Below are 26,086 nucleotides of genomic sequence, written 5' to 3'. Positions count from 1 at the left end.
ACCAGGGCAAAGTGCAGGAGAGACATCACCTCCTATAATTCATACTCTGTGACTCTATTTTTCTTCCCCCAATGGTGAATTCTCCCAAACATTACTCCGTGACTCTATTAATGAAGCACAAAATGAGTGCTTTCTAGCGGTTGCATCAAATTTGCTCATTTTAAGCTTATGATGGGCAAATATCCCCAAATCTTTCTCACCTGAACATCAACCTCCCAGATTTATAATTAGTTTGAATGGACCCAGGTTAAGGAAATATCACACTGCCAGCACCCTAGACAATTATTGGCTTTTAGGTGCTATTGTTAATCACATGCCCTTCCCTCCCTAGTTCAGAAACCACTGTCATGACTTCTGTGATACTGGTTCTCTTCCTGTCTTTACAGTTCACTACATATGCATAATGTTTAGTTTTGCCTATTTTAGAACTTTATATAAATGGAATCATGCTTGTATGTATTATTTTATAATTTGCTTCTTTCCTTTGAAATTATGTTTGTGAGATTCATCTATTTTGAATATGTAGCTGTAGTTTGTTCATTATTATTACCGTACAGTATTCCATGGTATGAATAGTTAAAAATGTATTTATCTACATTCTACTGTTGATGAGCACTTGGGTTTTTTATTTCTTTACTGTATTATAAACTATGCCACCTTAAATATTCTTGTACGTGTCTCCCAGGCCATGTCCAATGTGTCCAATAAGTAATTATTACATGTGTTTAAATTATTACACATGTTTAAATCTTATCTCCCAATTTCAAAATATTAGAATCATGTCTTTAATACTTAATAAAGGCTTTGAGCACACACTACTTTTCTTTAAAATATATTCTGTAGGGGATGGACTGTTTCATATTTGCCTAAAAAGATGAAAATGTACATAACTTCTGCATGCTCCTATGTAATTTCCAAACTGCTTTTTCAACCTCCTCCTTGGCATGGGGACCTCTAGCTGTCCAAACCAGCAGCCTGACTATTTCTGAGTGACCTCTATCTTGAGGGCCTGGCTTCAAGCCCCAGATTATCAATGGCAATAAAGGTGCCTCTTACTCACTAGAAGGAGCTCCTTCTGAAGAGGGCATCAGCACCTGCTATCTTTATAGTCCCTGCCTAGTATTAGTCATCCCCAGACAGGGTGCACTGGGCTGCCTTATCCTGGACAAAGGTCTCCATGCCGAGCACGAATTTGCTCACCCAAGAAAGTCATTTAATGAAGGGTTAGGGAAACCACCCTGCTTGCCTTCTCATAGGCACACCAGACATCTAAGGATATTCAATGCTCAAAAAACTTGAGTCTGTATATAGGTCTTTACCTAATGTCAACAGGATCTGGGGCAAAAGTACAAATAGATGCCATGTGTCTACTTAAATTATTTAAAATGACAAATCACTCTTAACTATTACCTTTAACATAGTCTATTCTACCTTGACAAATACACATCTTTAAAGACACTGAAGACCAGGTTCAAATTTAGAATTCCTGGATTCCTTAGATTTATGCACTTGAATGAGGTGGTAGTGGTAGCTTTGGCCTTGGCCCACCTGCCCTCTTTTCCCATCTCTGTCTTGCACTAGGGATCCCTGGACAGAGCAGCTCAAGTGTCTGTGATGTGCCACCTCCCCCAAACACAGCTGCCCTTACCCACTTTTAGGGCTCCCCAGACTGAGCTAGAGAGGATGGACCTGGGGAAGAGACCATAGCCTCCAGCCATTGGGGAGGGAATTCTGGGATCACAAGTTCCCAGAACTTGGTCTTAAAGGAGGGGCGCAGATGCCAGGTGGGCATGTCCCCTGGACCCTGTGGAAAGAATGTGGCCAGAGCTGGGTGAGCCTCTTATGTATGGCACCTATGCCCAGGTATAAGGGCGGTGTTGTCTGCACATCATCTCTCCTCTCCCTTCATGGGTGCAAGGACTGTGTCTGGTTGCTGCCCCAGCATCTACCACGGTGCCCGGCACTTAAAAGTCACATCACACGTACACAGGTGCGTAATGGAAAGTACGCCAGAAACAGTTCCACACATTTTACTTCATTTAAACTTCTCTTAGCCATTATACTGACGAAGGCTGTAAGGTTCAAAGAGGTTAAGTGACTCGCCCAAGGTCACATAGCTAGAAGAGGCAGAAGCTGGATTTGTACTCATTTCACCATCAAGCCTCCTCTCTCGCTCTCTTTTTATTATTACTCTTTCTTTGCCTCTGTCCTAGGGCGGAGGACCGCGAGTGGCTCCTCTTGGTGTCCCGGCCCTTCTCACCCAGGCTCGCCTCCTCGCCCCTCCCCCCTCCATCCCACCCTCCTTGCTCGCCGCCGCGGGCTCCGCTCCTCCTCCAGCCTCCCCCCGCGCCGCGCTCCCCCTCCCCTCGCGAAGCCCCGCCCCGCCCCTCAGGGCGACGTCACGTGCCGCCCCATCCCCCCGCGCCTGCGCACTGCTTATTTCCCGCTGTCAGGATGAGGAGGCGGAGGTCGGCGCTCGGGTCCGTCTCTGCCCGCGGCTGTGGCGGTGCTGGCGGCTCCAGCCTTAGCGGTTCCTCCCTGGGCGGCGGCGGCGGCGGCTCGGTCGACGCCTCCTCCGCCAGCTGAGCCGGCGAGAGCCCAGGACGCCGTTTCCCTTCCCATCCCCGCTCCCCGAGGCCGGCCGCCTGGCCATGGCGCAGCCGGGCCCGGCTCCTCAGCCTGACGGTGAGGCGCCCACCATGGCAGGCGCGGCGGGCGCGGCCTGCCAGGCGCCGGCGTCGTGGGGGGAACCTCCGGGCAGCGGGAAGGGCGCGCGCAGGCCCCGGGGGTGACCCCTTCGGGCGGAGGCGGGAGCGCGCCCGTTTGGGCGCCGGCTGCGCGAGAGGGCGGCGCGGGGGCCTGGGCGGCCGTCGCTGGGGAGGGGGCGGTAGGCGCCGGCGGCAGGGCTGGTCTGGGGGAGGGGGCGTGGGAGGCTACTGGGGACCCGGCAGAAGCTGGGGAGCTTGGAGAGGGAGCTGCTGTGGGTAGCGGTGGGACCGGCACGTGGGTTCTGCCCGTGGGGAAGATGGAAATCGGGAACATGTGCTATATTATTAGTAAGAGAAAAAAATTGCTCAGGTAATGGTGGTGTGCCCTTTCCACCCCTCCTTGCCCCCCCCATCCATGTCACTGAACGGTTTGCACCCAGTTTTGTGACATAAAACTAGTTGGGATCAGTAACTGGATTTAGTAACGTTCCTTGAAAGGCAGTGTGGCTTACTGGTAAGTGCTGAGGCCTGGGCGCCTAAAGGACCTCGAGCCTTCACTAACAGGCCTATTCGAATTTCTTGGCCTTTTTGAACGTCACTATCCTCATGAAAAGAGGTTAATGCGTGCCTTTATATTTTATCTGTAGAGGCGGGAACACATATGTATGTAAAGTGTTATTAAGGGGGTATTTGGGAAGAATGAGAATGATGTTTGAGAATACTGAAGTCGAGGAAACAATGGCTTTTATAGCACTTATATTCTTGAGAGGGGAAAGAGCCCCATCCTGAATAGTTCAAGTTGGTTGTCAAGAGTCCATGACCTTCTGGGAAGTGGACTAAGCTCTGCTTCAGAGATTGACCAGATGATTCCAGGTTTTACTACTTGGAGTTATGTTTGTAAAGAATGTGCTTGGTCTTTGAGAAGGTACTGCTGTATCTGAGAGAGAGAGTTCTTTCAGGTGTGATTCTGTAATCAGCTTAGCATCTTTTAAATGGAGTGGAATGTTGGGATTTGGTGCTGAGCACATACTAGGTGCTTAAAAACTTGCCTTGGCCTAGGGTTGTCTCTTAAGACGATCTTTCATGAAAACCTTACTCTTCTTTCTTGCTTTTGGGGAACCTGAAACAATGTCATCAGATTTTAAAACCAGCTGCTAGCTTGGAAGTGTGCTCCAAAGCCTTAGGCTCTAGTTTTAGGTTTTGTTAGTTGCCTAAGGAGAAAGGTCTAGTACTCACACCTGGAGTTGTGTAAGAATCTGCTTGCTGTTTCTGTTTCAGTAGAAGAGAAGGGAGGCATTTGTGGTGTGCTGTTAGAGAGAGGAAACGGGAGAGAATGTTTTCAGGCTACATTTTAATTTTCACCTTCTGTGTTTGGTGTCAGGGAAGAAAACTTTGCTTTTCCACAAACGCCTCTTTGTTATTGCAGACAGAGGCAGAATAGAGAGGAGCCCCGGTGGCTCCTGGTTCTGATCTGGAGTGGTAGGTATGCTTAGCTGGCTGCTGCCTTCCCTCAGAGTTGCATGGAAACAAACTGTCTAGGGCAGCTCAGGTGACATGACCGTCTGGAATAAAAATTCCCTGCCTCTTTCTAGATGTGAAATGGTCTTCTTTGTAAATAGGCAGAAGTGACTAAGCACTTGAAAGAGGCTAGTAGGAAAAATTAGCTTTAGGAAATCGTATATTCTTAGTACAGGTTTATTCCTGATTTTTCAATTCCTGTGATTCTAGGGTGAGATTTAGTTTACATAAATTGCAGTATTTATTTTCAATTAGTGTAGTAAATGAGCACCCACAACTATTGTTCACAGAAGGAGAGAGAATTTGGTATATTTGAGAGCTTTGTGTCAGTGTCTTCTTAAAAGCTTATCTTGGGGATTTAATTTTTTTCTTTGGCTGAACTTAATATAGATCACTTCCTAACACTTTAGCTTTAAGCGCACTTGATTTTCCTAGCCTGGCTGATTTAAAAAAAAAAAAAAAAAAGATTGCAGAATTCTTTTGAGTCAAACTGACAGTAAAGATAAATTTTAGTTTTTGGCTTTAATCTTTCTTTTATCCCATTTTAGAAACAGTTGTCTTTTACATTGACATTGTTTCCTTTTCCTTTTTTGACATGTTTGTTTTTCACAGAGGTACCGTAGTAAAGAATTGATTTGTGTATATACCGACAGGATGAAATATAATAATTTTCTTTTCATTCTTTTTAATTCTTTATTTTGTAAGTTTTTTGAAAAAACATTTTTTGATGATGCATCTTCATTTATTCATTTAGAACAAAGGTAACTTAAAACAATATATTAGCTTTTTTTTTTTTATTTAGGGGAGGAGGTAATTAGGTTTATTTATTTACTTATTTTCTTTAGTGGAGTTACTGGGGATTGAACCCAGGACCTTGTGCATGCTAGGCAGGCTTTCTACCACTGAGCTTTCCCCTCCCCCAGAACAAAGGTAACTTTACTAGCCAAACAAATTTCAGCTGATTATTTCACTTTACCTAGAGAAGTCAAAGGCTATAATATAAAATTTTTCGAATTTTAATATTTTACAATCCAAGTTAGATGTATTTGCTTGTATTGTTGAAATCTAAGTTAGAAGTAGAAGTACTTCATTTCTTTTTAATTTAAGAACACTGTTTTCTAAAATCCCTCCATTAGAAAGTTGTGAATATTAGAAAGTATGTCTTCTCCAATCTCCCAGAGGAAACCAGTATTAAATTTTTTGTCCTTGATTTTTCTCTCTGGTTACACAGATATGCTACCTATGCTCCCTGAAATGGACATGCTTTACATATGTGGGTCTACAACTTGTGTATTTCACATAATAAATGTTAGCTGTAATTATTGTATACCTGTAAGTAGTTATGTGGCCATGTAATGCGTTACAGGCACTACATGTGTTATCTCAGGAAATCTTCATATCAGTGAGGTGGGTACTATTATAGTATTTTATTGATAAGGAAACTGAAGTACAGAGAAGTTAAAAGTGCTTGGAGTTACATAGCTGGGAAGTGAAGGGAGCTAGGATTCAAATACAGGCCATCTGATGCCAAGGCCCTCTGGTCTGTTAGTAAGTTCCATGTTATAGATCTGCCTCATTCTTGTTAAAGAATGTTCATCACATTCATGTGCCACACATGATTTATTTGCCTGTATCTTTATTGATGAAAAGTAGGTTGCTTCCAGTTTTTTCATTTTATAAGCAGTTCTATAATAGATATTTTTGTACAAATTTTTTTCAGATACTCTTGCTTTTACTTCTGTAAGACTACTGGATTAAAGGGCATGAGCTCTGAGTGATTTAAATTTTAATAGCTATTGCTAGCTTGCTCTCGAAAAGTATCAATTTACATACCTGCCAACAGTCTGAGAGGGTGGATTTTCCCTACACTCGTACAAGTCCTGATAATGTCATTTGTTTTAAATTTGTGTCTTCTGATAGACAAAAAACAAACGAACAGATATGCTTCAGTTAACAAATATTTGTGTGCCTAGTCTATGCCAAGTCCCATGCTAGGCTCTAGGACATTCAGTGACGAACAACATTAAACCCAGTCACTGTTCCTAGGTAGTGAATCATAAGGCTGTTAATTAGATAATCCCAAGTATAAAACTATTCAACAAATATGAGTGTGTACTACTTGCCAGGCACAATTCTAGATATATGAAATACATCAGTGGGAATACAACAGGTAATAAATAACCCTGCCCTAGTGTGGGAGAAACAGATATTAAACAACAAACATAAGCAAATCAAAGGAATTGTTAGATGAAAAGTGCTATGGAAAAAAGAAAAAAAAAACAGGAAAAAAGCAGGGTAAAAGGAAGGGGGACAGGGCTGATTTTAAATAGGGTGGTCAGAGTAGCCTTATTGAGAAGATGACATTTGATAAGACTTGAAGGAGATAGAAGAGCTACTATGAGGCTTTCTGGAGGAAGAGTGTTTCAGACAGGGATCAATTTTTGTAAATGCCTTAGGGAAGGAATATGTTTGGCTTGTTTGAGGAATGGCGTGGAGGTCAGTGTGGCTAGAATGACCTAGTGGTGGGAGTGGGTGGGAGGAGGTGGGAGAGGAAGGGAGGGAAGAGTAGTGGGATATGAGATGAGAGGTAATGGAGTGGGGCAGATCTCGTAGGGCCCTAGAAGATTGTGAAGATTGGTTTTCTTTATGGGGAATCATTGAAAAGGTTTTGAGCAGAGGAGTGATGTGATCTGACTTATGTTAAAAAAAAAAAAAAAGAAACAAACCTTGTGGGGAGGATATAGCTCAAGTGGTAGAGTGCATGCTCAGCATTCACAAGGTCCTGGGTTTGATCCCCAGTACCTCCTCTAAAAATAAACCTGATCACCTCCTCCCCTCAAAATAAAAAAACTAAAAAATAATACATTAAGAAATAAGACATTACAAAAACCAAAAACCTCTCTGGCTGCTAGATTGGCAGTAGAGTAAAGGAAGGTAAGGGAGGCATTAATCCAGGAAAAAGACAATGAGGCTTGGGTGTATTGGTGGAGGTTATATTTTGAAGGTATGGCCAACAGGATTTTGGATTAGATATGGGATGTAAGAGAGAGAGGATCACTCAGAGATTTTGGGGCTGAGGAACTGTCAGAGGTACACAGTGCTATGAATGCTGTAACTGAGGAATGTGAGCCAATAGTGAGTCCAGGAAAGGTTTCTGAGGAAGTGCCTAGAGCTGAGATGAGCAAGAGTCCCTTTTTTGGAAGAATTAGGATGAGTAAGAGAACAGAAGAAAGTGTGCCTGGGTAGAAGGAATGAGAGAGTCAGATAGGTATGGGCTGGCCTGAGTGGGCTTTAGCCTTAGAGCTGTAGGAGAAGCCGTTGAAGGGTTTTAAGCAAGTAGGTAAGATAATGGCTTTTTATTGATTTGTTTTTAAAATTAATTTATTTCTTTACACATAACTGAAGTGATGTTACAGTACATAATTTATTTACAACTGTGCAGTAATGTGTTGCAAAATAAATTATCTAGAAGGCAGCAAAAGTACATTGTAAATGTGTATAAAACCATACAGTGTTTACAGGTGCACTTTTTATGTGTTTATTTGGCTATGTAGTGTTTCAAGTTATGTTCTCAGAAAGAAATAAAATGGATAATGGCTTTTTAATTTGTACTTCCCTGAGAGTGATTATACATATTTATTTTTTCTTTTGTTGTACAGAAAGCTTTAATTTTTACATAGATCTATTTTAAAAAGTTATGGTTTCTGGGTCTTAGGAAGATTTCAACTCCCATGTTTATTTAAAAAAACCCTAATTTTCAACATTTTATAATTTCGTCTTTTATATTTAGTACTTTAGATCATCTGGAATTTATTTTTAAATTTAATGGGTGAAATTTAATATAAAGATTAACTAAACAGGGGATTACCTAGGAGAAAAAGGGAACCCTAAAAATATAAGAATAGTAGATATAGGGAGTAGCTAGTAGCTGCCTCTAGAGCTAAGGTAGAGCACCCAGGGAAGGAACACATCTTGAGGAGGCCACTCCCAGAACTGAGATCCAGACTCTGCAGCTGTGGCCCTCTGAAGGGCACAGTTCACAAAGCGACCACATCTGCAGAACTTGCTGGAAAGCCGCTTTCTGGCTTGCTGGGGAAAACTGCCTGCATCTGGAATTTATTTTTAATTTTTCTTCCAAATGGATAGCTAGTTGTTTTGAAACCATTTATTCAATAATCCGTATATTTGGTTTGTTTATTATAACTTGATCAATCTCCCAAACACTAAACTTGCAGAGATACTTAATCCAAAAAAAAGCCCTGAGCTTAACCCACACCCCTACTTTGATGTCCCAACACACAGTAGTAGTCTAACACATAAAAGATACGTAATATCTTTTAATTTGTATACCTTACCTGACTACCTGTGGATGGAACTGACTTTGCATCTTAAGGGCTCTGATTTCTAAAATACCTTGACTACACCATATGCTGGATTTTTATACAGTGAAATTTGATGTGCTCTTGTTGTATAATCATTAAATTGAGTTTAGTCTTCATAAGAGTATTTAGTAAACATTTGTTATGTTTGTTTTTGTGCAGTACAGTTGTGCCAGGTAATGTGGAAGGGATGTAGAAATGAATGAGATAGTTTTGATTTCAGGAATTTTGTGATGATTGGTAGAGGAATGGACCTTAGGCACACGAGTGTGAAATGAGGTATCTAGTGATGGAAGATAGTTGTCTGTTGGATCACAGAGGAAGCTGTTACTACAAGTGAATGAACAGGAAGAGCTATGAAAGAAGGTACTTTTGTTCAGTTTTCTCACTAAATACTTGAATCTCTTCCAAGTGGGACTGCTTTCTGTTTGAATGCCTCTGGAGAGAGAAGGAACTCACTACCTCCTAGTTTTGGCAAGTTCTAATATTTTGTTTATCCTTTAATTAAGTGGAAATTTGCCTCACCATTATTTCTACCCACTGGTTTTAGTTCTCTTCTCTAGGACCACACAGAGAAATCCAAGGCATTCTTCTCCATGTTAGTCTGAAGAAAACTGATGATAACATATGTCCTTCCTAAATATTCCTCTTTTTTTTTTCCCCTTCAATTTGAAAGTGCTCATTGTTTGTTAACTGTCTGGATTACAAAAATAATCTTGATAGATACCTTAGTTCATCCTTCTAATAAGCCTGTTGATCTGGTCTACCCTGTTGCCAGCATGTCTACCTTCTACAAAATGGGTGGTCTTTTTCTTCATTCCACCCTATGGAGGAGACAGTTTGAAGGGCTGCAGGAAGTTGCTTCTTTGAAACATTTTCTAGTGGTATAGATGTCATGAATCAAGTCCTCCATGAGGATGATGCCATATTTACCAAGAGATCAAGCCATCAACAGATTATCTGTCAGGGCAGTTCGCTTATTGATTTTGCGATAATCACGCTTATAGATCAGTTCATTTACTGACTTCGGGTTTGGGTATTCCCATGCAACATATGGTTCCACAATTCTCAGCATGTTAATTGAAGTTGAGCTTCACAAAGGCACCCTTGAAGGTCTGATGGAGGCAAAGAAGCTGTAGCACCTTTTGAACCTTCGGGCTCACACCATTGATACTTCTGATCCTGATGACAAATGCCAGTTTGGGTTCTGCAAGTACATGAAAGTTGCCAGCTTTGCTTGCCATCCTGGCCATTGTAATCTCAGTTCTGTACATGTGCCTGTATCCTTGTGGTAGTGTTTAGCTTTTTCATAGATAAGCTTCCTCCTTGCCTTTCGAAGCATCTTTTGGGCAAATGTCTTTCTCAGGCATTTGATCTTTAAGCTCTCTGAAATTCTTTCACTTTTTCTTAAGGGTTTCTGGCACAGCAGAAACCTTTTTCTTCTCTTGGCACCCTCCGTGGTTCCAGTTGGGAAAAAGACCTAAAAATTCTTTTTATTTCTCCTTTCAGATAGTTTTGAATGTACTTAACATCCTTTTGAGTTTCTTTGAGACAGATTACAGTTAATGACTACTGGAGGTACCTGATGTTCCCTAAATGTATTTAACCTATAGGGAGCAGCATAGAGATGTCACTGAAAGGAATTCTAAGGACTGTCTTGCCTTGTTTTACCGAGCAGGAAATTAAGGACTAAAGAAGCAGAAATGACATGCATTGTCGCAGAGCCAATACTAGAATTTAAGAGTGCAGGGGGGCTGTCACCTGTGTTCTGGTTACTGCTGCTTTGTGGAATGAACTTTATCTATATGCATCATTGTGACATTGCCTGAGAAGAATCATAGAATGGATATAACTTGATTACAGTCAGAACGTACAAGACTTTAAAGAATTTTTTTCTCTTTCTTTTGACATCTAACTTTTTCTTTTTAGTTTACTTTTTAAAATTTATTTTGGGGGGGTGGTAATTAGGTTTATTTATTTTTAACAGAGTTACTGGGAATTGAACCCAGGACCTCATGCATGTTAGGCATGCACTCCACCACTGAGCTATACCCTCCCCCTGAGACTTTGTTGATAATCATTTATTTTTCTTTAATACTTTCATTCTTTAAACAAATATTTATTGCTTATGCTTACTGCTTGATGGGCATTGTGTCGGAGATACTACAGCAAAATGAAAATGTTCTTTTTCTTATGGAGCTTAAAGCCTGATGGTGAATAAAGAAAAACTCCCATGAGCAAAAGGCATTTTGTCTGGCTGAATGTGATGACAAGCACAGTGCTTGTCATAGAATGCAAATGAGCTATAGGTATTTATGGAAAGGTAGTCAGAGGACAACATGCAGTTACAGTAATGTGGTAGCTCTTCCTCATTTACAATATTTTTTACAGCACGTAGCAGGAACATTTTGTATTATTCAGGAAGTTAGTTAACATAGGACGCTCCTTGCACTCTACCCTCACTGTACCCCAGGTTATACTGGAGAAAATGGTATTTGAATAGAGCCCAGGGAGTTGTGTAGACTGACAGATGGAAATGGCATCTTGGAGAAAGATGTTAGAGAAGAGAGAGCATCTTGCAGGGTGTGGATGGAGCACGTGCAGTGTGAGGTGAGGTGTGTGAATACTCTGGCCTTGTGGGAGCATGAGTCCTGTTTAGATACAGTTGTGAAAAGGGGGGTGTAATAGTGGAAAGCTTTGCTGCTATCTAAGGAGTTTGAGTTTCTAGATGATGTGGCTAGGCTTGCATGTTTTGATAGGGTAATAGTGTGATCCAAACTGTGCTAAAGGAAGCTTGCTTGGAAATTAGGTAGATTGGTTACACAGAGGATAGATTGGCAGATGACTGGTTAAGGAGATTGGTTAGGCTGTTGCTGTGGTCTAGGAGAGAGATGATGGGGTAACAACTTATGTCAGTGAGAATGGAGAAAAAGAAACAATGGATGTGAGAAATACCTGTGGAAGAATAGCAACTTGCTGAACATTTGGTTTGGGGTGCAGAGAGGAGAGAAATTGTGGAGGATTCTGTGACTGTAGATTTGATTTACTAATTTAGGCAACCAATGGGAGAGTGCATTTGGTGGTAGAAGGTGGCAAATTTGAATTAGTATGCTGATGTGGAGTACTAGTGGGACAGTCATATAGAAATATCTAGCAGATAGCTGGAAATACAGTTGGAGTTCAAGGGAGAAATCAGGGGTGTGGATTACTTCTGGTAGACAAATGCTTAGAAATCATTCTGGATGAGCACTGCTCATTGTTTCTGTTTGTTGCCTGTTGGATATTGTGTTGAGGGTATTATAACAAAAGAATAGACTATGAGGAAGGCCACAGATAAAACTAATGTTTGGATGAGGAAGAGGAAACCATTGGTTAATCATGAAAAAGCAGAGTTAGGAAGATTAGTATTAGAAGTCAGTGTTAGACAAAGTTTGAAGGATGAGGAGGTGGTCACTAGTGTTGATGCCAAAGAGAAGTCAGATGAAGACAGAAGTGGTCATTGAAATCAGCAATTAAATGATCCTTGTTGAAACTCCCCTTTTAGAAGGCCTGATGAAGAAGTAAGTAGGTAGAGGCAGCATGTATAGACTACATTTTAAACTTATGGTGATACACATACAGATGGGGCAGTCACTTGAGAGGGGCAGTAGGGTTGTGGCAAAATGTGTGTGTGTGTGTGTGTGTGTGTGTTAAATATAGAGATGTAAGTAATTGTAGATGCTGGAGGAGCTGCCAGTGGAAAGGGAGAGAGCCTGAAGATACCAAGAAGAAGATAAATGTGGACTAGGTCTCTGAGAAATTAAGAGCAGATAAGATGAATCAGGAGCTTGAGTATCAGGAGGAGAGACACAGATCTCATCCTCCAAAACAGAAGGGAAAAAGGAAAAGATGAATGAGAAGGAAAAGTAGAGAAAACTCTGAGATAGAAGAGAAACTGACTAAATGTAAATGTAGCCTCCTTTCTTTTATTCATTTATTCAACATACATGATTTGACTGTTAACTATGAACAAGGTGAAAAAGGTGCCAGCTCTCATGGAGGTTGTAGTTTTGAAACCTTTATTACAGTCAAGTAGATTAGATTGTTTATACTTGCCTGGGTTCCTCATCTTAACCACAGAACACAGGAAATAGTTTGGCTGACTATTTTCCCAGTTATCTTAAAAGTGATATAACCAGTACCATCCTAGATGCACAGGAGAGAAGTCAGAGAGCTGTGAGTATTAAGAGTTTAATTCTGTCATGGAACCTGGGTTGAGAAAGGCTGGTAGTGTACTAAGTACAGGATATGATTGGGTCCTTGAGGGAAATCTGATGGGGTCTGAAATCATGATATGCGTTGCCGTTCCTTTGGTTGAGGCTATTAAAAATCAACACAAATTTGATAGTTATCATTTAGTCCCCAGTTGATATCTGCTTAACTACTTTTTCTGTAAGCTCCTGCTACATTGATTATAATAAACTGCTGCTGCTGCCTCTCCCGACCCCCCATCCTTATCTTATATCTGTAACTTTCTTAGCTACTCTGGAATAGTCTGCCTGACACTACTGCTAACTTTCATTTTATTGTGAACCTAGCAAGCCTCCGTAGACAGTTACAGAAGGGACATCAACAGTTTAGATCTGTATCTATTGCAGAAATTTGTTCAGCATTTATTCCTAACAGGTGAAAGTCCAGTCTTCCCAGAATACGTCCACTTTCTGTGGTAACAGTATTAGAAAATTCTTAATTTTGTTGGGTCCAGATCACTTTTGTGCAACTTCTACACCTTGGTTCTGACCTCATGAACAAGTCACAATTAGTCTGTTTTCTCTTCCACACAAAAGGTTTTTAGATACTTGAAGAGCTTGCTTCCATCTTGGCAGTTCTCATATGAGGATTCTGTACCCTGCCCATTCTTTGTAGCTTCCTCTGCTTGGCTAGCCGGTTGTTCTAATATGTAGTTTGCTAGTGCTCTTCTTAAAATGGTGTACCTAGAATAGGCGAAAATATTCCAGACATAATATCTATGTGACTTATGCAAAGAACAGCAAAAATGTTCTATTTTTGATCAAATAATCTATTTTGATCAACTCTTTTTAATGTATATTAACATTCCCTCAAATTTGTTTTAATTTACTGTATTATATTAGTTCATTGTAGCGACTATGATTTATTGAGGTGCTCTATGCCTTGCACTGTGCTGTGTATGTTTTTATTTTATTTTTTGAGTATTTACTATAGACCAGGCACTGCTAGGCACTGTGTGTACAGATATGGTTACCATTTTAAAAATATTTATTTCTTAGAGTAGTTTTACTTTCACAGCAAAATTGAACAGAAAGTACAGAGTTTCCTTTTACCCTCTGCCCCATCAGACTCCCCCACCGTCAACATTCCACACCAGTGTGGTGCATTTGTTAACAATCAGTGAACTTGCACATCATTATCACTGAAAGTCCATCATTTATTTACATCAGGGTTCGCTCTTGGTATTGTACATTCTGAGGTTTGTTCAAATGCACAATGATACGTATCCATTCACCATTGTAGTATCATACAGAATAGTTTCACTGCCTTAGAAATCCCCTGTGTTCTACCTGCTAATCTTTCTTTTCCCCTAAATTCTTGGCAACCACTGATCTTTTTACTGTCTCCACGGTTTTTGCCTCTTCCAGAATGTCATATAGTTGGTTACACAGTTATATAGATTTTTTAGATTGGCTTTTTTCATTTAGTAATATGCATTTAAGGTTCCTTCATGTCTGTGGCTTGGTAGCTCATTTCTTCTTTAGCATTAATTGATACTCCATTGTCTGAATGTACCAGTTTATTCACTGAATTATTGAAGGACATCATGATTGCTTCCAAGTTTTGGCAATTATGAATAAAGTGGCTATGATGCAGATTTTTGTGTGGATGTCAAGTTTTCAGCTCATTTGGCTAAATACTATGGGTTATAATTGCTGGGTCATATGGTAAGAGTATGTTAAGGTGGCTGTATCATTTTGCATTCCCATCAGCAATGATTGAGAATTCCTGTTCCACTTATTTGCTAGCATTTGGTGCTGTCTGTGTTGCGGATATTAGCCATTTTAGTAGGTGTGTTGTGGTATCTCATTGTTTAAATTTGCAATTCCCTAATGACGGACAATGTTGAACATCTTTTCAGATGATGTTCAGCTTTTTTCTACCTGTATATCTTCTTTCGTGGGGTGTCCAGAATTTCTGCTTATCTTTTAATTGGGTTGTTTTTCTTTTTGTTTAGTTTTAAGTGTTCTTTGTGTATCTTGGGTAACTGTACTTTCCAGATAATGTCTTTCAAGTTTTTGCTCCAAATCTGTGGCTTGTCTTATTTCCCTTGACAGTGTATTTCACAAACAGAAGTTTTAAATTTAGTGAAATCCAGCTTATAATTATTTCTTTCATGGATCATACCTTTGGTGCTTTATCTAAAAAGTCATTGTCATAACCCAAGGTCATCTAGATTTTCTCCTATGTTTTGCTTTAGGAGATTTATAATTTTGCATTTACATTTGCATTTTACATTTAGGACTCATTTTGAGTTATTTTTTGTGAAGGATGTAAGGTCTGTATCTAGATTCCCTTTCCTTTCCTTCCCTTTCCTGCATGTGGATATCCAGTTGTTCTAGCACTATCATCTGTTGAAAAGATAATGAATGGTGTCTTTCCTTTCACTGTTCAGTCGCCTTTCCTTCTTTGTTATAGATCTGTTGACTATATTTGTGTGGATCTGTTTCTGGGCTCTCTGTTCTGTTCCACTGATGTGTTTGTTTATTCTTTCACGCTATGTAATTTTAAATTTCTTAAACTTTTTTTTTGCATCAGAGATGATAAATTCTTGTCAAACAATTTTTAAATGTATAATATGAAAGGAAAAGTTCATATAAGCTCATAAGCTCACCTCTCAGAGATAAACACTTTAAGAAAAAACATTTGAGTTTCTACAAGCTCTTTAGACGCATGCTTTTGTAAGAAAAAACATTTCTGGGTCCCACACCCAGAATTTCTGATTCTAGAAGGTCTGGGGTGGGGTCTGAGAATTCGCGCTTCTAGCAAGTTCCTAGGTGATAGTGATTTTGTTGTCTCAGAGCCATGGCTTGAGAATCACTGCTCCAAGGCCTGTGGCCTGATAGGAAGGACTTTCCTCTGGTGCTGATGAGCATGTAAAGCTCCACTTCAATGCTGTTGCTGCTTTCCCTGATGCCATTTTGCCTTCAAGAGCGAGACCTGTAACCTTATGGCAGCAAGAAACCTTGTTTCTTTATACTGTGCAATTCTGAATTGAAGTTGCATTTGTGTGTGTGGATTGGAGGGGCTTAGGTAACATGCCTGCATTCTGGTTTCAAGGGAGATTGGGAATTTGTGTTTGGCTTCTGTTTTGGGAAGCTGAAATTCATAAAATGGAAATGTCCTTAAATGTAGAAAGCCTTTCCAAAAAATGATGGGCAGCCATAGATATGACAGTTGTCTACCACAGCGGTGGTCTGCAGGGAGATAAAGAGCTTGTGCCAGAATGTAAATTAGTGCATTGCTTCCTTCATCAGAAAATGTCAAGTGAACTGAACAATGTGCTTGGTGTCTTAGTTGATCTTACATACTGGCACAAACTCCTTATCTCATTAGACCAGTAACAAACAGTCTGCATACCATAGTAGAGAAACACTGTGCTACTGTAAGAGTGCAAGAGAGAAGGGAATCTAGGGTTATAGATGATTGACCTTAGAGTCTAAGTTGGCCATAAAGTATGGTGATACTTGAAGCAGGCTGGCAAACTGGGAAAAACAGAGAATGTCAGAGAATTAGAGGTAAAAATGAGAACTCAAAATATCCAGGATACATCTTGCCTCCCCCCGCAAATAAGCTCTTTGAACAGTGCTGTCCAGTAGAGATGTAATGTGAGCCGGAGAATGTAATTCAAAATTTTTCTAGTAGCCACATTAAGGAAGTAAAAAAAAAAAAAAAACTCCAAATAGAAAAACAGGTGACATTATTTTTTTAAAATAACAGCTTTATTGATATTTAGTTTGTATACTATCAAGTTCACCCTTTTAAAGTATATGATTCACTGATTTTTAGAATGTCCACAGAGCTGTGCGTCCATGACCACTAATTCCAGAACGTGTTCATCCCCAGAAATATCTGCATCCCAATGACCATTAGCAGTCATTCCCTATTCCATTCCTTCCTCCCCTAGCCCTTGGCACCCATTAATAGTCTCTGTGGATTTTCCTGTTCTGAATACTACATGTAAATGGAATCATACAATATGTAGCCTTTGGTGTCTGGCTTCTTTCACTTAACATGTTTTCAAGGATCATCCATCTTGCAACTTTATCAGTACTTTATTCCTTTTTATAGACGTGTACTGTTATTTTGTATGAATATACCACATTTTGTTTATCCATTCATCAGTTAGTGGACATTTGGATTTCCTATTTCAAGCTATTATGAATAATGCTTCTCTGAACATTTGTGTATAACTTTCTGTGGAAATTAATTTTAATAATGTATTTTATATACCCAGTATATTCCAGATTTCTTAATTTCTACATGTGATGACTAGAAAATATTAATGGGATATTCAAAAAATTTTTGTACTACTAAAGTCTTAAATTCCATGTATATTTCTTAGTTAACACATATCTCAATTCAGACAGCCAGGTTTCGGGTGTTCAGTAGCTTCATGTGGCTAGAGACTACCATATTGGAAAGCACAGCCCAAGAAGAAACTCATGGAGACTTTTATGCAAAGTGGGGAATGTTGCAGTTTTCCCCAAGTCAGGGATATTTGCTTGTTGGCTTCTAGACAGATACACGTCTTGCTCCCTTTGCCTTTGATTTTTCCCAGTGGAATATTCTCCTCTCCTTTGCGTCTTCAAATTCTTGCTGTCATTTGAAACCCTGACTTATGTGCCCCTTCATCAGTGGGGTTTAGTTATTCCAGCTCACTTTTTTGTTTACTTACTTATTTAGTAAATGTTTATAGAACACCTTCCATATGCTAGCCACAGTTCTGGGTGTTGGAGATGTAGCAATGAACAGGATACATAAAGTCTCTGTTTTCATTCAGGGTATATACTCTAGTATGGAGCAATATTTAAACATGCAAATATTCAGAGAAATAATTTCAGACAGTGGTTAGTGCTATGAGGATAATAAAATTGGCCTGGAGAGAAAATCACTTCTGCTGTTACTAAGCAGTAATTTATTCTTATAATTTTAACTCATACCACAGTAAAGCTGATTAAAAGATAATTTATGATAAAATTTACTAATTTTAAGTATATAGATTCATGAGTTTTCACAAACATATATAGTTTGTAACCATCACCGTAATTGTGTTATAGAATGTTTTGCCCTAAAAAGTTCTTTCATGTCACTTTGTGGTTAAACTCCCCCCACTTATGGGCAAGTACTGATCTGCTTTCTGTCACTATAATTTAGCCTTTTCTGGAGTTTCATGTAAGTGGGATCATACTTTTGGTGTCTGATTTCTTTGACTTAGCATGATGCTCTTGAGATTTACCCATGTTTTTGTTAAGTAGCTCATTCCTTTTTGTTGCTATATAATATTCCATTGTATGGATACACTATTATTTGTCCATTTATGATGGGCATTTGTGTTATTTCTGGTTTGGGGCTAGTATAAGTAAAGCTGTGAGCATTTGTGTACAAATCTTTGCCTACGTGTTTTCGTTTGTAGGATTGCTGTATCATATGGTAGGTATGTGTTTGTAAGGAACAGCAAACTGCTTTTCAGAGTGATTATACTATTTTGCATTCCCACCTGGAGCCGTGCTGACACTTGGTTAATTCAAGCACAAAATAAGGATTAAATTTAACTTCACTGGTAGTGAATTCTCAGAGTTCCAAGCCAGGTCCTAAAGTGGCATGATGTAGTTCAACTTAGGAATGCCAGTAGATGTATAGACAGAAAACTGAATTCTTTTGGCCATTCCTTAAGTAAACCTGATATTTAAGTTTTGAATAGCCTTCTTTGTCTTGTAAATGGGAACTAAAATATTTAAATATTCAAATAGTTAGAAAGTATATCTGCTTATCAGCTTAGTAAGAATCATGGCTTTTCATCTGGCTTGACATTTGGTGTTTGAAATACTTGAGAAATAGAATAATACCAGCTTTTACAAATTGAATAGATAACTGTTTTTTCCATGCATATTTATATCGGCTGCTGAACACAAACTTTTGACAGTTATGGTAAATTGGACTAAATGTAATCAGAAATTGAGGTGATTTAAAAATTATCTGGTAAAATGTATGAAATTGTGGTTGAACTGTATTGTGTATCTTGACTAATATTCAAAAATGTCTGTAGTTCAACCGTATAGTTTATATCTTTATATGGCAACTGTTTAAGGCTTTTCATGTTCACATTTTCAGTATGTATTCCATATGGGAATACATGGAATATAGCTTTACAGCCTTATGAAAAATAGGAATAGAGCCTGGAATATAGTTTATACTGCCTTGTTCATCCACTGAACATTCACTGAAATACCCATTCTTTTGCTCAGTTATTTTTCTCTATTTTTAACTTTCTCTCAAAACTTTGTTTACTTGCTTGTCTTCATTGGTAACTTTGCTTAAATACAACTTCTGGAACACTTAAAAAAGAATAGATTATTAAGTAAGTGGTTTGTGAACATTTTAGAAAATAAAATGATTTTGTATTTATCACTAGGAAGGCTCTCTAGAACAAGTTGATCCAAATGTACATCTCCCACTTTTTTTTTAGCAGAATTATAAACCTGATACTTAAATTCTGAAGTTGTTAATGGTAACTATCATTTGAGTGCCTTTTCTATGTGAATTGCTTTTATACGATGGTATATCTAAACCTCATAGCATGTGATATTCTGTATAATGGGTATCATCTTTATTTTAATGAAACTATTTGCACTAGTTCATATAATGGAAGCTTGGGTTTGGATTGAAGCACAAGCTTCTCTGAGTCTGAAATTGTAGATAGCTTTTTTTTTTAAATTCTAATAAGGCATTTGATTATACTGTTATGAAATCATGGATAAAATGAAATGTGATTTGATACTAATAGAGTGTGAATTTATAACTAATAGAGCAGCCTAGTAAATCAGTATCAACCTCTTCTGAGATCTCAGGTGATGTACCAAAGGGTAATATCTCTACGGAGGTTGAAAATAAGAAAATATTCTTAATGTCCTTCGATTCTTCCCTCATTTATCCTTGCCACCCTTGCCACCCCTCCCGCGCCTCACCCAAATCAGGGTTTTCCATGGTTTGTTCTTAATTCTACTTTTGCCCTTTTGAAGAGCAGAATAGTTTTTCATTATCTCATTTGCCACTTGAATTAAAATTTGATGCCAATTTGTTTTTCATTTTATATTTTTCCTGGATTTATAACAACATTTTCAGGTAGTTTACATAAAACAGCTAATCTTTTTAAATGAGAAATAATTGGCTTTCTTATTTGAAGCCCATCATTTTAAGTGTTATCTTTTATCTGAAGTATTATGGCACCTAATTATTTAAGAGAGTTGCAAAAATTAATGAAAGAATAGTAAAAGAAAGTAAGGATTTTCACTTTGGTTCACCGAAAGAAGGCTAGGAAGTTGTTCTGTGTAAACATCACCAAATTGTTTTAGAATGGTTTATATGAGTAAATGGACAAGGTAAAAGGATGAAGTTCCTCAACGTTGCTAGTTAGATATTTGGAGGATTATATAAAGTGAAATGACAACTGTCTGTTGTACTGAAGAATTTGTGATTATCTTTAGTATTACGGAAAAAGGGATTCCCAGGTGCCATATCTATTTGCTCTAATACCATAAAGTGACTGGTAATGTTAACCCAATACCTGCTTATGGGCTGTGGTGTTTGTGATAAATATTCTCTAGATTAGTAATCCATGCCATCCCCACCCACTTTACTTTCTCCTTTCTTTGTGAGGCATGCTAAGTAATTGTGGATTTATTAATTATTCCCTAAACAAAGGACAATTCAGTGCGTAGATCCACTGCAAGTAATAAATCATTTCCAGTAATTCCTCAAAGAAGCTGGACAGGATAAGTTTTCAGAGTACAGAGAGAAAAGGTGGTTTGCTAGCTGGAAGGTCTCTTCTGAAACAGAAGAAATTATGTTTTTTAGAAAATTTATCTATTTTAGCAAATTGCTTGTCCTGGAAAAATATAATTGTAGTTAAAAAATGATTATTTAGTGTGTTTAAATATTTCAAGACCATTGAAGTTAATTATGTGCACTTTTTATGGACAGAGAGATTGAGATGGAGCAATAAGATAAAATTGTAATCATCAAAACTAAAAAAAAAAGATGAAGCTCTTTATTACCTTTTAATGAATTTATAATTTTTAAATTATGCTTTGATTCAGAGAGGCAACCACTCTGAATATAATTTGGCGTGTTCTTTCCGGTCTTCTTTTTCTATATATTTTTCCCATAGACCATATTATGTAATATATAATTTTGTATCTTTATTCTTTTAATATAAAATTTCTGGCTTGGTATTATTCCATTGGATAGATGTACTTACCATACTTAACAGTTTCGTTTTAAAACCCAGTGATACACAACTTAAGACTTCCGAGTTTCAGGAACTGTTCAGATTCTTTTGTTCCACTGGAGTTATGCTTCGTGTTTTTTTGGTTTTCTGGTTTTTGCTTGAAATTAGATCTTGAACATTAGAAAGATTCTGGTTGTAGTAATGTTTGACCTAGACCTTTTTTTTTTTAATCTTTTTTCTTTTCCCATTGCTTATGTCTCATCAAATTTAATATAATGTTAAAGGAATGTAATAGTAGGACCCAGGTTGGGGCTTAGAAATACTTTTAAGTTACTACATGTTCTCCCATTCATATCAAAATTAGGGGAAGAGAGGTATCTAAGAATTATTGAGTCTTCCCTTCATTTATTTGCCACATTATTCTTTTTCCTTTCTGTATTGTTGCTTAATTCAGACATTTTGAATAAATGATGTATTAATTTTTCCCTCTGCATGTCAAGCATTAAAAGAAGCCATTGCATGAGATAGTGTCCCCCCTTTTATTATTACTCAGTGAAGGTAGCAATATACAGAATGTGTGGAATGTTTAACAAAGGCTGATGTACTACTAATAGCTCTCAGCTGTGAGTTACAGCAGGCTTAATGTTGAAGGTTGGCGTTAACACCAGTTAATTTGTCAGTGATGCTAGGATGATACATGGTAGTTGGGAAGGATATGAGCTGGAAGTCTGAGCATGGAACTGAGTCAGAATCATGAGGTTCGAAGTAGCTTCTGGTTTTTTGTGGCTGTATACAAAGTCAGTTGATCACTCTGTTTTCCCTTATTCATTAAATAAATATCACTAGTTTATAGCTAAACTGTATCAGTTTTTTTTCTATGTGTTGTGCCAAGTGCTTTTTACATGAACTATTAGGTAATTATTATGAATTGCTAGTCACTATGTTAGAAAAAGTATTTTGTGTGATGAGATCTATTTTCAGTTTGACTTGTGGTTGATTGCTGATGCATTAGGATATGCCTGTTTGTAAACTTTCTTGCTGTCTCATGCAAGGTAAATTGGTTTTTCTAGCTGTAGCAGTAGAAGCGTTCTTATAAAAAGCAGTTGTTTTGGCCTTTTTCTGTGTTTTAGAATTGTAGTATTTGTGGTGGATTTTAAATTTTTTTAGTTAAAAAAACAGAGGAGAATAAGGGAGTTCCTTAGTATATCCTCAAAGGGATCGTGATTCCTGGAATTGAAATTTGTCCTGAATCCTGGAGAGAGGCAGCCAGACCTGTGGGTGTAGACTGTGCCTGGTGAGAGCCAGGACGGGGTTGGGATTAGTGGAAATACACTTAATCTTGGCTGTAATTTTAAAGGCTGCATTTTAGTTTTTTATTGTTTCATTAGCTTCAGTCCCTAAATATAAATATAATGTTGAAAGGTATGGACATTGTGTGTTTGTGTATGTATGTGTATGAGAGTGTGTTTGGCTGGAAGGTATTAGTGGATGGAAGTGTACTTGTTAGGAAGAAATAAAAACAGAGGGATCTTGCTTTTTCTTCTTTCTTAATTCCCCAGAGTCCTTCCCTACCCTGTGCATTAATCAGTAGTTACCAGTAATTTTAAAGTATTAAGTGGAAAATTTATTAATTTATTTAACATTTAGATTTGGACAGTAAAGTTCTAAGACAAGTAAATAGCACAGAAAACACATTTTCTTCATGATTTCAAATGGTAAATATTAAATAACTACACATTTCTCCCTTCCAATGGGTTCTCCATCTCTGTTTTTCTCCCAAGGTTATCACATGTTCAGATGACCAGATGTTATTGTTGGCTTTGGCTTTGACTTAAAGATCCTAGATATTTGCTCCTCAGAATGACTCTTTTCCTTTAATGACATGGAACTCAAAGCAGCAGTCATTTCCTCTTTCTGCCATGGATTACCTTGATACCGTTAGATCTGTAGTGAGGCTAGTCTGAAGATGTCTTGGGAACAAACAAGTACTGGTTTTTGTTAATTATTTATTATTAAAGGAGTTGTAGAGAACTTTGAAAAGCACGTAGAAGAAATTCATGAGCCATAATTCTGTTACTCATAGACAAATCATTGGTGCATTTTTTCCAGGCTTTTTTCTATGTACTATAACATTATAAGCTCAGTTAAGTTGAATGGAGTGTAGGGCCTTCAGAGATAATCTCAGATCATGGTTAAAATTTTAGGAAATCATCATTATCTGGGATGGCTTATTATAGAGAACTGAGACCTCTGTTGATCAGGTGATCCAGCAGTGGTGATAGTTCTGATAAGAGTTCCCTGGAGCAGTTAGGGTCAAGCTTTGTGGCTGGGTTGCTGTTCGGGAAAAGGAGGAGGTCAAGGGTTTGGACTTCTGTATTTCCCACTCCTTGCATAAACCAGAAGACCCTCTGGGTTTGGTCAGGATAGGCATTTATATAATCAGCTGTGGCCAAATTATAGAGCATCTAAAATAAAAAATATGTCCCAATCCCTGCCCTACCACAAACAACATTAATCTAAAACCAGATAATCTCCCAGTAATTGAGAATTCATACAGAATGTACAGTTCCATATCCTTTCTATATGAAAGGTTTTTTGATTACGATTTGGATGTAATGGTAATGAATCATCTTGAAATTGGTAGAGTCGTTCAGGCTGGTAGGGCTGTCCTAATCAGAGTAACCTTTAGATTTTGCTCGTAACACTTGAGAGAAACAGACCTAACAAGTTTGGCAGTGGGTTCATTTGTGGGATAAATGGCCCAAATAATATTTAACAGTTCCAGCAGTGAATCGACATTCCGTCAGTTATACGAAGAAACTTTAGAAGCTCTCTTTTGGGAAACTTGCCTTATGTGATTCTTTGTATACATGCTGTTTCACTTTACGTGATTCATTCACAGTGTGTATATTACATCTAATAAAAGAGTCTCTTTTTTTGAAAAATTAGAATTTCCTAGAATATATTGAATCTTTGGAAGAAGCTTGACTACTTGTTTCATTATAGAAATGTGCAGCTGAAATTCAAATTTATTCTTGTAATTTAATTTATAAATAAACGTTATTACTTTTTAACTGGTATTTTTCTTTCCAGTTTCTCTTCAGCAACGGGTAGCAGAATTGGAAAAAATTAATGCAGAGTTTTTACGTGCACAGCAGCAGCTTGAGCAAGAATTTAATCAAAAGAGAGCAAAATTTAAAGAGTTATATTTGGCTAAAGAGGGTAAGTTTATAAGCCCCCAGCCCCCATACTAAAACTGCCTTAAAATGTCAAGTTTCTTGGTAGTACAATGTTAATTTTATCATTGAGTAAACCTTGATTTTATTTCTACATACGTTGTATAACAGAAGACTATTTAGAGGCTAAGGGTTAATTGAAAAATAAGTTGAAAAATGCATTATTCAGATTTTTGTCTTTTGACCTTAATGATGAGATTTAATATGGTGGGCTAGGTAGTCCTGGGACACAGGACTTCCAGTGCTCTTAACACTTGGGAGATAGCCCCAGGCAAGTCAGGACTGTTGGCATTCTAATAATATCCTTAGCTGTGTTGTATTAAAACTGACATTTCATGTAATTTATCCAACAAATCTTAATTACCAATAAATATGTTTAATACCTATTAAGAGGCGGACATTGTGCCTAGGTGCTGGGTATACAGAAGGGGCAGATTTGTGTGGTTTTTTTAATGCATACAACTTGAACTCTAGTGAGGGAAACAAATATTAAGTAATTATGAGTTATTTAAAAGATGTAAACTGTATAAGGCAAATATATGAGTGTATCGTTAGGGAGACTAATCTGAAGAATGAGGGAAAAGAAAGGGTTTACATTTTGGGTACTGACATAGGAACACATAGATGTAGTTTCCACAGCCCTCTGAGTGATTGTCAGCGTGATTGTGGAATACCAGCATCCACATTACTGTCACCTGGGAAACTTGTTAGAAATGCAGAATTTTGGGTCCTGTCCCAGATTTTCCTAGCCAGATCCTCTGGGATTAGGGTCTAGCAGTTGGTGTTTTAGGACGCTTTCCAGATAATTCAGATGCACAGTAAATGTTGAGAACCACTTCTGTAGTCTAGACCAGTAGCTCTCAAACTTTAAAGTGGATAAAAATCACCTGGATACTTGTTGGAACACAGTATGTTGGGGAGGAGTCTGAGAATTTGCATTTCTAATAAGCTTGTAGGTGATTGCAGTACTCCTGGTCCAGGGACCTCAGTTTGAGAACCACTACTCCAGACTAGTGATCCTCCAATTTTTAAATTTATGTATTCCATAAAATGTTTATATACACCTCTCACACCTTTTAGAATTTTTAATTTTAAATTTAAAAGGATATGAAGGATGTAAATTTTATCATACTGTTAATACTGACAACTTAAATTAAAACTTTATGCTTTTAAACATATCCAGTAGAATCATTGTGATTTAATATCCATCACAGCCATTTAATAAAAAAAAAATGAATAAACTCTTCAGAAATTTCACATTTTTCCCTTCTTATGTTAGTTTTTTTTAACATCCCCCTCAGAATTTTATTCTAAAAAGTGTTTTTTAAGAACAAACATGAGTGTGCGTCAGAATTTTACCTCCAGGGTTTATTAAAACAAAGATTACTGGACCCCATTCCCAGAGTTTCTGATTCACTAGGTCTGTGGGATCCTAGAAATTTGCATTTCTAGAAAGTTACCAGGTGATGCTGATGTTGTTGGTTCAGGGATCACACTTTGAGAACCACTGGCCTAAAGTAATATTTTGTGCTTGAAAGCCATTAAAAAAAATTGGTCAGACTTCTCTGCAATAAAAATAATGCATGTAAATTTCTTTTGTATTACATTACCATTACAGTTATTTAAACGCACAGTTGATTACATCATACATACTGCCCACATTTAAAAATAAGCTGTAAAAATTATTGGAAGTGTACATCTTATGAGCTGTGTTGGTTCCCCCTC

The 26,086-nt window shown here is 38.1% G+C and overlaps 1 protein-coding gene and 1 pseudogene across 3 annotated transcripts in view; one reads left to right on the top strand and one right to left on the bottom strand.

Moving 5' to 3' along the window:
* The first annotated feature begins 2,439 nt into the window (after positions 1-2,439).
* The window catches only part of RABEP1 (rabaptin, RAB GTPase binding effector protein 1), a 79,361-nt gene continuing 55,714 nt past the window's right edge, over positions 2,440-26,086 (top strand). For 2 of the 3 annotated variants that reach the window (XR_010384472.1, XM_064495113.1), the window contains exons 1-2: positions 2,440-2,685; positions 24,219-24,347. Coding sequence is in view for 2 of the 3 variants with exons in the window: in XM_064495113.1 (XP_064351183.1) it covers positions 2,652-2,685; positions 24,219-24,347 (163 nt within the window). In the remaining variant the exon portion in view is untranslated. The remainder of the gene's footprint in view (positions 2,686-24,218; positions 24,348-26,086) is intronic. The other variant, XM_064495114.1, reaches the window with a different exon arrangement.
* LOC105104786 (large ribosomal subunit protein uL30-like) lies at positions 9,312-9,962 on the bottom strand (annotated as a pseudogene).

This window comes from Camelus dromedarius, chromosome 16 (genome assembly GCF_036321535.1).
Source record: "Camelus dromedarius isolate mCamDro1 chromosome 16, mCamDro1.pat, whole genome shotgun sequence".
Classification (NCBI taxonomy): Eukaryota; Metazoa; Chordata; class Mammalia; order Artiodactyla; family Camelidae; genus Camelus; species Camelus dromedarius.
Note: the sequence above shows the minus strand (reverse complement) of the source record. Positions and strands in the feature narration are given on the sequence as shown.